Source organism: Anabrus simplex, chromosome 1 (genome assembly GCF_040414725.1).
Source record: "Anabrus simplex isolate iqAnaSimp1 chromosome 1, ASM4041472v1, whole genome shotgun sequence".
Lineage (NCBI taxonomy): Eukaryota > Metazoa > Arthropoda > Insecta > Orthoptera > Tettigoniidae > Anabrus > Anabrus simplex.
Genome location: NC_090265.1, coordinates 1,330,612,205 through 1,330,627,515, shown reverse-complemented (window position 1 = coordinate 1,330,627,515; position 15,311 = coordinate 1,330,612,205). Strand labels below are relative to the sequence as shown.

The following is a 15,311-nucleotide window of genomic DNA, read 5'->3' as shown; positions in this document are numbered from 1 at the left end:
ATGTTACCAACAGATTTGGTGAAATTAGAAGAAAATACTCAATTAAATAGGTCACAAGAAATAGAGGACGAAATTCAATTTAAAAGGTAAAATACAGTCGATATCAACTTAAAGCACAATAGGTCTTATCAAACCAAATCAACATCATGCAATCATCTGTTTTCCGTCAACAACAGGAAACTCACAGTTGTTTACAAATGTCATCCATGGAAACGGGTCATGTGACACAATAAAAGAAAGAAGGCTTTCAATTCTTACTAGATAGTCATCATTGAAACAACTCTAACGTACTGATTTTCACCAGTGATCCATAAAAATAACACTTAACTTACTGTTACAAGAACAGTTTAGAAATTAAAAAAATTACAATGTGCATAAGAAATGAGAGTCCCAGATAGACGCCAGGTATATAGCTACTGAGTCATCTCAAAAATTTTCACTTAATTACATTGAATTAAAACACTTTCTCAATTTTAAAACCCTTTTAACAACTCAGTCCGAACGAAGTATCCTTGATATGTTGGAGAAATTTCAGTAGTAAAATGCAGTCGGGCAGAAACATGTTCAGTTACTTACAGTCTTCCAATGAATACATAAGATATAAAAGGCAGCTGCAATCAACCTAGAAATTGGCGCTGGTTGGCGACAAATTCAACCTGGATCAAATATTGTCCTCATTTCGCCTCTCTTCTTCCTTTTGGTTGAGTTTTTAAATAACTATCTTGCGACCAGGCACAATGAGTCTTCTTCAACAGGTCTCAAACATCTACAAACAAAACAACATCAAAATATTGTTGTGCTCAATCGATACTCCCGCTGGCGACTCTGTAGTTCACTATACACTCCCAGATGGCAGCACAGTGTAGTTCAGAAGGGACACAGAGTCCAATAATCAGTGCCCAGCGCCCGTCAAGCGCACTGTTAATAGGAGGCTAGTCTGTTACGAATCGCCTATAATGCATTTGCATGTTGCACGGTGTTTTTGATAATTTCAAGTTACCCATACTCCAAAATACATTATAGACACGTCATATGTTGACATTCAAGTTTAAAAACTTCATATTAATTCCATATTGAACCGAGAATCAAATGGAAACCAGAGAGGTCCACCTATTCAATACCATACAATGTTATAAGATAAATTATAACATTTTATTATTTTTAGTACCGGTTTCGATGCTGGTGGGCATCGTCATCAGCCAAAAATAAGAAAAATATATATTGACAAGGTTACAAAAAACAATGCATAAAGTATACACAAATTTTACAAAACTGGTAAGACCTAATTAAAAGCAAGATCCGTAAACATTAACTTATGACCTAAACCTAAAAAATAGCACCAACTGTCTTAAAACTTTGAATATACGTCCTCTTGACAAAAGTCCTCTGAATCTAAAAACATTAAACCAAGTGCGAGCAGATTAAATTAAGCTGAGGACAAAAAACCAATGCTTCACTATCATAAAAGTCCAAGAGCATATTTTCTCATTTTGTAAGAACATATATATAAAAGGGTTTCTTGCTGAACATCCACTGCTGCCATCAATGCTGCCATGACTGCAGCAGTTCTCATATTGGACAAACAGAATGAAACTTTAAAATCAGATACGCGGAACACATTAATGCCATTAGGTACAACAGGTTTTCAGCAATGGGGCAGCATATGAAAGATTTTCAACATAATTTTACTAACATTGATCAGGATTTCACAGTTTTACAGGTTATTAATAAAGGTACTTTGCTTGACATCACTGAGAGCTGTTTCATTCACCTGGATCAATACTTTAATGCTGGTTTGAATCTTAATGACATTTCTGAGAAACCAAGAGTATTGTTCAATTTTTTATAGCGTTTTTCAGACTCAGTAAAAGCTTCCAATAGCAAATCAGTTTTTCATATCATACAGAAAACGTTCTCACGCCACGCCCTCTCCCCGCATCGCCCTGCATAATTCCCCTCCCTCCTTCCTTCATTGCCATTGGCTCTGGGCCCTTCCTACTCCTTCTCAGTACCTCCCTTGTTCTGCTTCTCCCTCCCTTCCCCTCCAACGCGGGCGCATTGGTCACGGTGTCATGTGGCTCTCAGTGTCTTCCCTAATGTCTGAAAACACACATAATATATACGCTGCCAGAGGTGAGTCTCTTATTCACGTTAATTCTTAGGACAAGATCTTTTTTAAAAAGCCTTTCTTGACATTGTTTTCTTTCTTTTTATTTGCTTCAGGTCCCAATTTGAACCGAGAACATCGTTCAGTACCCTGGAAACACGGCGTCCTCCATTTTTCATTAAAAAATATCTTGTTATTTAATATTTAGCAGACTGAATCCAGCCGCTTTCTTTAAGTTAGAGAAGACCTATGTTTTATTACGCAAAACACTGTCTGAAGTTCTCTCATGTTCTTTTTTAGTACTAGAAGGTTTTACGTCTTTTGACTGGTTACGTTATTTTAATGACAGCCATTTTTAACCAATTGAAAAATGGTTTCTTAATTCTTGCACCTGTTACTCATACTCAGTGGATGTTCAGCAAGAAACCCTTTTATACATATGTTCTTACAAAATAAGAAAATATGCTCTTGGACTTTTATGATAGTGAAGCATTGGTTTTTTGTCCTCGGCTTAATTTAATCTGCTCGCACTTGGTTTAATGTTTTTAGATTCAGAGGACTTTTGTCAAGAGGATGTATATTCAAAGTTTTAAGACAGTTGGTGCTATTTTTTAAGTTTAGGTCATAAGTTAATGTTTACAGATCTTGTTTTTAATTAGGTCTTGCCAGTTTTGTAAAATTTGTGTATCCTTTATGCATTGTTTTTTGTAACCTTGTCAATGTATATTTTCCTTATTTTTGGCTGATGATGATGCATACCAGCATCAAAACCGGTACTAAGAATAATAAAATGTTATAATTTATCTTATAACATTGTTTCGATTAGATATGTTGACAGTATTTTCTTTTGACATGAAATCAAGATCAAAGCCAGGAATTGTTTTTGGATGGTAACCATGTCAATACTTGTTCAAAGTTTAATCAAGAATCACTGTTGCCTATACATACCTGTAATCTATATGAGTTCTTGCTGTTCACACATTTATATATTAATACGATATCTTTCAAACTATTTGCATCAAATCTTGCCATCGGTATTATTAGTTAAGTTGAGGAAGCCATTTGATAAACAGGAAATAAATATGATATTTGAGATCATATGAAGTAGACACACACATCCTACCAAATAAAGACTTTTGGAGTATATGCTGTACCATAATTGACCCTGAATTCAGCATGTACGAATCAAGTTAGAATGTAGAGAGAGTATTTTAGGTAAACACCTAATGTATTACCTTTACATGAACTATGAAATCTGTGTCTTTTTTAAATCCACCAGTGCTGGCCAGTATCAAAATCGCAATCTTTAGCAAAAGCTTTTTCACCACTTGGCCACAGATACTATACATAGTTTCTAGAACTATCAGTATGTATAAATGAAATGAAATAGATTTTCTCTAATAATTTTATCCTGAACCCTTTGTGTCCTATCTTAACTTGTTAAACTATGTCAGAAATATTCACTGAGTATTTCAGAAATTTATGGCTCATACTTGTAGTCAAGTATCAATTTCTAAACCATGTTATTTATGAATGTATTCCAGAAATTTAAACGTAAAATTATAGCATTAGTTCTACAAGAAGGTGTATAATGGATTGTGTATGCAATTTTCCTTTTTCTGATTTGGTAAGGTGATGAATATAATTTTTTAATAACTGTTTTTGTTTACAAAATGGATATTCCATGCTCTATGAGTAACATACATAATTATGGAGGTTTCAGCAAAATAACTTATTGCAAATAATGGGGAGAAATGCAATAATTTATCACAATTCTAAGTTTCATTATTATTCACTTGATACTGACCTATGTTTTCCTTTCAGCTCTTCAGCCACGTGACCCTGGTGAGACATACTGTAGGTGTGACTGATCTGTTTATTGTGTATGTGCATCAACAGGCTCTTTTGACAGTCTAAGCTACTGAAGGTTTTCTTGTCTGTTTGTTACTCATATTCACTCTCCTACTGTTCAATTCAGCTTCAGCTATTCTCTTTTAAAAATATAACCAGAATTATGCATTCAGAGTCTTGGTATCTATTTTCCCTATAGGAATGCAATACGGTTTGAAGTTCTGAGATAGAATGATGCTAAATTTAAGAGAAAAATGAAATGGCTAAATTATGATTTAGTGAGAAACATTGAATATAAGTTTATATACTTTTTATTCTACTCCACGGGTAAATGAGTAACATTTTTCACTTCTCTCATTTGTGATCATTTTAGCAATATTTGATGAAAGCTATATGCTAATTAACTGCTGAATTAATTTATTTATTTATTTATTTTAACTAGTCTCAATTGACAGCATAGCTTTTGACATTGTAAAGACTTGTAGAAACCACACCCGGGTGACTGGAGTGGGACATTGATGATGATGATGATGATGATGATGATGATGATGATGATGATCTAGACATTGCTCAACGTGTTCAAAAGAAAACACTCTACAAAATCAATTGAATTTTCCTCGTTTAAGTCTAAGCAAGCAGGAAACTGAGTAAACTAGAATGAAATAAGTAAGGAGCATGTATGAATCACACCGTGTGAAAAATATACTATTAGAAACATGCATGTGTAAAAGTGTGTTGCTCTGTTGGTGAATGGAGAAAATTTACAGTATATTATGGGATCATTCTACCTCAGTATTTTTATAATTTTAATACATTTTTGCTATCAGCCTTTACTAAGAAGTAGGCCTACTCTTCACTAATAGTATCTTACATTATGTACTGTATGTGAATAATTATGACATTAAAGTAGTTTAGAGAAAGAGTTATGATTTTTGCAGCTCTTGTTATGTTCCTTGAAATATCTGAGTCTTGCTATTTTTTCTCTCTTTCCATTCCAGTTTGTAATTACAGCTTGCTGGCTCTAATGACCTATCAATTCTTGCCTGCTTTCTCACTTAGAATTAACTAATTGTGTTTTTATCTCAGTAGAGCTGTAATCATCTGCAGAAATTTGCCTTATTTGCACATTCTCAAATGGTCTCCATTCCTCACGAGACCCCTCCTTATCTTCTAGTGACAGCACGAATTTTATTATTCTGTGTTCACTAATTGCTTATTTACTGTTTTATTGATATTTTACTACAGTTCTAGGAGATATATTTTGTAATTAAAATTGAATATCACATAAATTATGTCCAAATCATCTGGCATGTTGCCCTTGCCTTGATTTTCCTTTAAACATTGTCATGATTAGTCTTACAAGCTTTATACTCTAGATAAGGTAGAATTTTATCTATCTGTAGTTCATTTTGGTATTTTTTAGGATTTTGCAACTTATTGCTTTCTTCATAGTACAAAAGATGGAGCACAGAATTTCTGTGTATGGTTTATTGGAAGGAAAAAACTTATGTAAATTACAGTAAGATATAAACTTGTAAAAGAATTATCCTTTCACTTTGAGTCACTAATGATGTCCAGTGTTTTATAGGAGCATCCCTTCTTTTAAAGTTTCTCTTTCAGCATCATTCTGAACTAAAATATGATTTATAATGTATGTATTCAATATACAAAGTATCCCTGAAATTATTCTTTTTGCCTGAGTATAGTAGTGAAAAGATATTTTTGGATTCAACATACATTTCTACAATGCAGCATAATTGTTGGTGTGAAATCTATTTGATTGGTACAATGCATAAGCAGGGCCAATTGAAGGAATTTTGGGGCCACCTGCAATACATTATTTTGGGATCCCCATATGTTTACCTCAGGTCAATCTGACTGAACCTTTTTGCAGTACTGGATATTCAGATTATTTCATAATTTGCCACCAATAACTTAGTTTAAAAAACTACATCATACATTAACAATTATTACCATAATAGTGAAGATTTTCCCAGCCAAACAAAATACAAACATGTTACAGAACACTCTAATGCAACACTTTCCTAATGTTTAAAGTAGATTGTCCTATGAAACAAATCTCAAAAAGACTATCCCATAATTTGTAACCATTTTACATAAAATTTGTTACACGTAATATTACTACAATTAGGCAATCTATAAAATTAACTTTTTTCCCCATCTTTGAATTTTAGGAAATTACTCACTTAAATCTTAACTTTTCCTGACATTTTAGCTGCAAACATCTTCACTAACTTCTCAATATCTAAGGAACGAGCTATCTTCCTTTCTGCAACTATTACAGGTAGGCGTCTCAGTCGTCCCTCGCTCATAGAAGATCTCAAGTAATATTCAATTAAAATCTATGTTCTGCAGATACCAATGACACTGGTATATTAAAAAAAAAAAAAAATTCTGAGTACAAAAAATTTTTGTTTACAACTTCTGGCTGATTTCCTGGATTGCTTGAATCAATTACACACTGAAGGTCTTTTACTTCTGACAGTCTTTCTTCCTATCCTTGGAGTTCAAAGCTAGCTGAACTATTGTTTTCGTTACACAGCACTGAAGATGAAGTTGATTGTACTACTTTGTTAGGTTCAGTACCGGTAAAGAGATTTCCACAATTAGATAACAATTTCACTTATTGGAGCTGTTCATTTTCTTACTCCCAAGTCTTTCCAACCAAAAGTTTGCAACATTTTCATAACACTACCATTTTGTCAGAAATCACCCGGAACAAATCAAGTTGCTTTCCTTTGGATAGTTTCCATATCTCATATCAAGTGTCCTGGCGAGGGCTGTATACAGTAGAACTATACTGTATTGGGGTCTTACCAGTGACATACACACCCTCTCCTTTACATCCTTACTACAACCCATAAACCTTATTAAGAGATCTCTAACCTTTATTTTCTGTCTTGTTAATGTGATTCCCCCAATGAAGACTTTTTTTTTTTTCTTCCCCAAGTGGTTTAACGTTGTACCAACACATTGAAGGTTTTCAGTGTTGCAAGTATGGGAAAGGGCTAGGATTGGGAAGGAATCGTCTGGGGCCTTAAGCAATGTACATTCGCAGCATTTGCCTGGTGTGTAAATGGGGAGCCATGGTAAACTATCTGCACGGCTGCCGACAGTGAGATTTGAACCTATCATCTCCTGAATGCAAGCTCACAGCTACACAACACTAAACTCACTGCCAACTTGCTCAGTAGATATTTCCTTATATTAACACATAGGTACCGGTACTTACAGAGATTGTGTGAGCTACTTTCACACCATCAACACAGTAATTAAAACTAAGAAGACTTTCCCTCTTAGTGAAACTTACAACCCAACTTTTCATTGCTTTACCATCATAACATTGCCTGTTGTCCAACTCACAACATTGTTGAGGTGCTTTTGTAGTCGCTCACAATTGTGTCATTTATTTACTGCTCAGTACAGTAAAACATTATTTACAAAAAACATCATCTATGAATACAGTTATATCATTTATATACATACGAAAGCATAAAGATCCACACAAGATCTTACCAGTGGTGTGTGTCTTACCAGTGACTGTGTATGTCACTGGTAAGACTGGTAAGACACAAAGATCCTCACAGGACCCGTTCTTAATCTTTACAGGATCACGTAAATCTTCACCTACTCTAATTATTCTGCAAGTTCTGTTTTCTAGAATATAGCCAGCCTTTCAACCACTATTTTTGTCTAGTCCATTAGCCCTCCTTTTCATCAGCAGTCTCCCATGACCTTTCTTATCAAAATACCTTGGATAGGTCAATAGCAATATGGACCATTTGACCTCCTGCATCTAAAATAAGTGCTATATTGTGCTGGAATACTACAGGTTGAGTCTCACTGGAATAAACTTCCCTAAACCTGACCTGCCTTTCATCAAACCCATTAATAGTTTTGCTAATGTGTCTAACATAATCAGAAAGAATGTTTTTTTCAGAGCTTAGAAGCAACACATGTGAAGCTGACTGGCCTTTAATTATCCTTATTTCCTTATATGCTGGGACTGCTACAGCAACTCTCTATTACCTCCTCTATCTGGACATTATCCTTGTAACCAACAATCTATACATACTGCTGACTCAGTACTTCTGCCTTCTGTAAATCCTCACATATACACTCCACATGGTCATTTATGATTCCTGAAATGTCCTTTCTGGAATATTATTTTATACAGTATTTTAAATTCAAAATTTATCCGCGTCACGATAGAACGCATCTTCCAGAATGTGCAGGAGTAGCTTTCCGCACTTTCCACACTTCGGGGTGTTTACAGTGTTTTTTGTATTTGCTAAGTTTGAGTGAAATTGTAATTCTTTGTATTCAGTGTTTTAAGGAACACCATAATATCATGTACACAAGTATGAAGGGTGAGTTTTCCACCTAATCAATACTTTAATTTACAAAATGTTTAGTATTATTTACATTAAAACAGTACCTACCAGTTTCGACCTGTAAATAGGTCATCATCAGCTGTTGGTGAACCTGCTTAATAGGGATTGTACATAATAAAAACATTACTAAAAACTAATTAAACAAGAATGCGTTATTCTAATATAATACTAATATTAAGAAATATACATATGGTTCAGTTATAGGGTTTTGACTTGTTGGAGTCCCATTCAAATGTCTATGCTGTTGCCAACATTACGTCAAACAAGATATATAGATATGGTACAATTAATGCCTTTGGCATGCTGGAATCCCATGATTCCTGAAATGTCCTTTCTGGAATATTATTTTATACAGTGTGTGTATAGCTGAAGTTAAAAATAGGGTATAGTTCTTAGAGAATAAAGGGTCAATGAGGTTTTGGTGTCAAGTTCAAATATCTATGCAGTATTATGTCCAACTGTTGTATAGATAGGATCAAGGTGCATTGTTGGGCCACAATTTTACAGAGAACGTTGCATTCAGTAGATTGAAGTTCTCTAGCTTGTTTAACAGGTACTATGTTCATTCTTAGTCTATGTTGTTGCTGATACATGCTAGTTTTCAGGATCCTTCTTGAGGCATATCATGCTATGTATGATATATTGAAATTAAAGAAAGTAGGTTATAGAGCTCCCATCTTCATACTTGTATTTATGCTCAGGTAAATTCAAAAATATGAGAAAGGGAAAGGAAGTAGGAATTAGAATAACTGATAGAGAATGCCTCCTAAATGGTTTGTGTGCTATTGAGTGTGTGTTACTTACATGTGGGGTGGATACATCCTATAGTATAGTCGGGAGTATGCTGCACACTGTTGTGTGTACGTTGTGTGGCTGTCGTAGTGTTCAGATTGAGAGGTGGTGGGAAGGGGGAAGCAGCCTCTGGAGGGGGTGGGGTGGAGTGGAGTGTGTCTTTTGGGTTGTTTGTGGGTTTGTGTCTGTTGATTCTTTTTAAATATGTGTCTTTTAGAATGGGAATGGCTGTGTTGAAGAGAATGTTTGTTTTATCTGTGATTTCATTGAAGTTGAGGTTGGGATTAGCGTATTGGTCCATATTGATATAAAAATCTTCCATTATATTGAGCAATGGGCCTGTGGGGTTCATATTTAAAATTTCCATGTTATTCTCAATATTAGTGAACTTATGCTTGTGTTCCTCGAATGTTGGCCTATGGATGAAAAGCGATTATATTTAGTGGCATTGATATGTTCATTGTAGCGAATTGAGAAACATCTGCCGGTGCGCCCAATGTAGCAGGCTTCACAATCGTTGCATTTTATGTGGTGTACTCTTGAGTGGCTGTATTTGTTGTTTACGTTGACAGATTTAGTGTTATGTAAAATGGAAGCATTATTACGTGTGGTCCTGTAAGCTATTCTTAGATTGTGTCTTTTGAAAATATTAGTTATGGGGTGAACGTGGGTGTTGTTAAAGGTAAAAAGTGTATAGTCTTTCTTAGGTTTGTTGTTTCTACTTAATTTGGTTTTTGGTTGATGTTTTATTTTGTGAATGATATTGTTTATCATGTTTCTATTGTATCCGTTGTGCTCTGCTATTTCGTGAATTAGGTTTAGTTCTTTATTTAATTCTTCCTGAGACAGGGGTATGTTGAAAGCTCTGTATATCATACTGTAGTATGCCACCTTTTTGTGTGCATTAGGGTGAGTGGAATCTGCTTTCATAGTATTGGAGGTTTGTGTAAGTTTTCTATAGATTTTGTATGTCAAGTGGTCTTCAGTTTTAGTGACGGATAAATCAAGATAATTTAGTGTGTGGTCTTTCTCAGTTTCCATCGTAAATTTTAGGTGTGGATCTATTTTGTTTAGCTGTTCAAGTATGTTGTTTTCGTTTGTAAACCTGCAGTCTATAACAACAAAGATATCATCTACAAATCTGCACCAGAATGATATATTGTTAATTTTGCTAATTTCTGAGTGTTCTAAGTGGTCCATGTAGATCTCGGCTAATATTCCTGAAGCTGGTCAACCCATGGGAAAGCTTTGTTGTTTGTAGATAGTGTCATGGAATCTAAAGTAATTATTGTTGAGGGCAAATTCAAGTAAATTAATGAATTCATCAATTTTAAGGACACTTAGATTACTGTGATTTCTTAAATTTGATTCTATTAGTCTTATTGTTTTCTGTGTGGGTATGTTGGGGTACATGTTAATGATATCGGATGATGCTAGAGCATGGTATTGCTCAATTTTCAGCTCTTTTGTGATGTTGCAGAATTCTATTGAGTTGTATGGTTCCAGTGGATTGGACACTCATCAGGATTACTTGATTCAAGAACTGGAAAAAATATAAAGAAAAGCAGTTTGATTTGTTCTGGGAGATTTCTGGCAAAAGAGTAGCGTTATCAAACTTTTGTAAAGTTTGGGCTGGAAGACTTGGGAGAAAGGAGACTAGCTGCTTGACTAATCAGTATGTAATTCCAATATAATTGTTCCGTTATTGGACATTATAAAAGAGTCTCTCATAGCTCATTGGCACTGCCAGTGGCTCCAAGTAGCCTATGCAGTGGCCTCTTTGGTATGCACTAGCCATGTGTCTTGGTAGGTGTGCTAGTTATCAACTGATGAGCCCAGATTGGCACTCTGGGGTGAGACGCTGGCAACCAAGAATGAGTTAGCTGGAAAATTTATCATGTCAAATAACGGAATCAATTATATTAATGATGCTTGATGTTTAAAGGTCATCGGCCCACTAATGATATTGGAATTATGAATTTACTCATTCAGGACAAATATTTCATGTTCCCTGTGGGAATCAGTATCTATATCATAACCAGTATGTTCCAAGCTGCCAGGGAGAGCTAGCGGTAGATGAGAAAGTTAAAGTGGTATTTTCAAAAGTGGGAAAGAGCACAATTTAGAGTTAGGATTCAAGAGAACAAAGTAGGGCAAGTATTTGTTTACAGGAAGAGGAGTTAGGGATTGGAATACTTTACAAAGGGAGGGTTTCGATCATCACCACCATCATCATATGCAGTTTCCAGCTGTTGGTCAGTTCTGCTTGGGGTATTCGATAAATTCCCAAATGCTTTGAAATTATTTGAGAAAAGACCAGGTAGGTAAAAACTGATATGAAGTCTGCCACTTGGGTGACTGCCCCCGATAAATAAAATAAATAAATAAATAAATAAATAAATAAATAAATAAATAAATAAATAAATATAATGTGTCTTTCCAATTCCTTACCAACTTTAAATGTATATAGCTGTTTTCACACTACCCAACAATTGCTTTAAACCCATCCCATGGGCTGGTTACATTTTTATTCATCATTTTCTACCTAAATTATTACTCTTTAAGCATGCCCTCATGCCTGTCTTATCAACCCTACAGTACTGCTTAATGTTCCTACTTTTTACAACCTTCCATTTGATCACATTTATATTAACTACAGCAATCAATAATAATAATAATAATAATAATAATAATAATAATAATAATAATAATAATAATAATAATAATAAAAATAATAATAATAATAATAATGATGTGTGTTCGCCAGAGAGGCCTGGTGGAGGTCCTTCGATTTGATGCCTATTTAAGGTCAATACAGAACCGGAATGAAGTTCATTACTTGATGCCTATAGACGACCTGCGTGTCTGTGAGGATGAGGTCCTAGCTGTGATGAATTCTAATGCTGAAAAATAAAAAACACACACACACACAGAGAGCCCTTGAACCATCGGAATTAACCTATTATGGATAATAGATATAATCATAAACTTGCAAAATTTTATTACATGGTGCATTCATTCTTAGTGACAAGGAGAGTTTAGGCATGTTTGGAAACCTTACAACTCAATATGACTAATACTAATAATTTCCTCCACTTCTCCTAATTTTCTCATCTGTACAAATCTTTGGTTTATTTCAGTGGATCTAACTGTCATGTATTATAATATTTACTGTAATTCTGCCCAAGTTCTTTAGGATTATTTCTGCATGTGCTATTGATTGACAAGGGAACTATCGATACGGTCATATCAAAACCGACAATGAAATTTCACAAAGATGAAGAGGGGACCATAAGAAAGCAATGTGCAAAATTTAGCTGCCATTTCAAGGTGTTAGGTCATGAAATCGATGTGAAAATGTATAATAAGTTTGAACCCGTTAGCATATAGCTACACGTGGACAGCCCTGGTGACCAGCTGATGCTAGCACATTAATCTCAAACGTTTTGTGCGAGGCAGTTAACACATGTTTCTTTGAGAGAGGAGTCATGAATCTGGCTAATGTTCTGGAATATGCATTACGTTATTTCCATGAAAAAGGTTTCCCTTCTTCTTGTGAAATAACTTTGGAAGAGAGGGAGATGGGTCGGCATATGATCGAACTAATTGAAAATCATCCCATGGGTGCCAGTATTGTCTCAGAGTTTTCTAGAGAGAAACAGTGGTAGTGAAAGTGATAATGGAATCAGCAGCACATCACTTGCAGTATCTGAAAGAGAAGGCAGCACAAGCCCTGGTGACCAGCTGATGCTAGCACATAAACCTTGAGCTTTTTGTGTGAGGCAGTTAACACATATTTCTTTGAGAAAGCAATCGTGAAACTGGCTAATGTTCTAGAATATGCATTACATTATTTCCATGAAAAGGGTTTCCCTTCTTCCTGTGAAATAACTTTGGAAGAAAGGAAGATGGGTCGGCATATGATCAAACTAATTGAAAATCATCCCATGGGTGCCAGTATTGTCTCAGAGTTGTGTCTGGAGAGAAATAGTGGTAGTGAAAGTGATAGTGGAAGCAGCAACACATCATCTGCATTATCTGAAAGAGATGGGAGCATACCATTGCCAGGTACAGGATGTGTTATTAATTGTATTGAATAGGTGGGGTAATAAATATAATCCTTTTGTAAACTAAGTGAGATCGATGTTTTCAATACAGAACAGAAATGAGAGTGAGGGTTTGTAAAGTGTTATGGATCCGAATTTGAGTCCCAAGTCTAATCCCTGTCAATCCGGTGAAGCGATACTGCAGTCACCTGACAAGTGAAGGGTCAGGGGAAAAAAGCAGGAGAGTCAGTATTTGTACAACTTGAGAAAAAGCAACTTTTGTGCTTGACTTCATAAGTTCTTTCCCCTAACAGCGAAACTTTGAGTGCTAATTTCTTCTGACTCGCCTGCTTTTTTTCCATTTCCGACCTCTCAATAGATGCGCATGATCACTCTGAAGAGGACTGTAACAATAACTCAATTTCGATGACCCCTCGACCCTTCAAGTCTACCAGTTCAAGGTATGTTTCCAGTCCACAGAAGAAAGTGAAACATGCTATAGATCTTGCATACAAGAGGATAGCTGTACATTTATGGTTATATAAGAGGTGGGGATGTAAGAAGTGGCTTTTCACAAAAAATTGTCATATGGTGATGTTTGTGTCTGTTGCCATTTCTTGATGGTTGCAGTATTTTTGTATCCGTCTCTTGGCACAGGCCAGAGCAAAGTGTAGCTGCCACCGAAGTTCCAGTCTCATCAATGGCTGTGACAATATGGAAGCTGCTGGGGTATGAGTGGGGCTGAGTAATGACATTTGGAGCACAAATAGTGACCAAGTATTATGAAAGGTGTTGCTCATAGGATCAGTCGTGCTGCAGTGGCACCTTCTGGTTCAGTGAGGAAAGCAATGGCAAACTACCTCACTCCTCATCTTGCCTAGTACGCCTCATTTGGCCTCTGCCATCGGTTTTTGTGGTTTTCCTATAACTGCATAGCCTTTGGTGGTGCTATCTGAGGATCCAACCAGCCTCTGGGCTGATGACCTAACAGACAGACATGGTGATGTTACTACTACGGCTGTACATATGAAAGAGCTAATTAGAATTTACATCAGTAAGTACCATTAACACAGAAAACTGATGTATAAAATATTTTCTCACTTTGCAGAAGCAAGAGGGTTGAAGTGGAATATTTGCAATGAAGACCTGCAACTGTGGACCTTTTCAATGGGACAAAGTAATTTCAGTGTATCTACAGGTTGGTTGAGTCGCTTCCACAAAAGGTACAGAATCTAAAGTAGAAAAATCACAGTATTTATCTCCCATAAGTATCTGCAAGGAGAAGAGTAAAAAGACAAAGTCACAAAGAAATTTGCAAGAGCAGCTACAGAGCAATTTTTAGACTACACCCCTTCTTCTAAATACAATACAGATCAGAGTAGTTTTGTGCGCGATATGAAAACAGAAAAAACTCTATTGTTTGTTGATGAGAACATACATAAACAGTCATTCAATCAGTTAGTGCACTCACCCATTCATACACAATTATGTGTACAGTTAGTATGGCCTGTACTCTTTTCCTGAAATGATTCATTGTACTAGAAGAGGTGACAGAAACTTCAAGTACGAGAGTTTCCAAAGAAGTGTTTCATAATTGAACAGCCTTGGTCAGGGAAAATAAGAAAAAAAAAGAATTAAAATATTGGTGTAAAGAAGCCTTCTTCCCTTTTGCTGAAGACAAATGTTCACTGCTGTTCGGTTCATGGACCATTTATAGTGATTAAAGCTGTCTTAAAGACATTCCTCCAGGCAACAACATAGAAATTCTCCAGGTTCCTCCTTGTTACTACAGGGAAAATATAGCCCTTGGATAAGTTTTTCTTCCAGCAATAAAAGGCTTTGTGTGGCCATTTAACAGACAATGTGCAGGCTTGTGAAGACTTTAAGTTTGATGTTTATCAGAGAAACAGCATTTTCAATTTTCTTCCCCACGATTCAATGACATGATTAAATATTCATGGTTCACAACCAATTGCATAATGGAGAGACCTCCTGAGTTCAAAGTGCCTGCAAAATAATGCCTTCAAACAAGTAAGGAAAACTGTGAAGAACAATGTGGCCTTAAAATGCATATTCATTGTGCATTGGTCCTAAAAATAT

The 15,311-nt window shown here is 35.6% G+C and overlaps 1 protein-coding gene across 1 annotated transcript in view; it reads left to right on the top strand.

Moving 5' to 3' along the window:
- Window positions 1–15,311, top strand: part of unc80 (unc80, NALCN channel complex subunit) — a 1,117,323-nt gene that overhangs the window by 943,582 nt on the left and 158,430 nt on the right. The window contains exon 55 of the mRNA XM_067137759.2: window positions 3,932–3,952. Within this exon, the coding sequence (XP_066993860.2) occupies window positions 3,932–3,952 (21 nt within the window). The remainder of the gene's footprint in view (window positions 1–3,931; window positions 3,953–15,311) is intronic.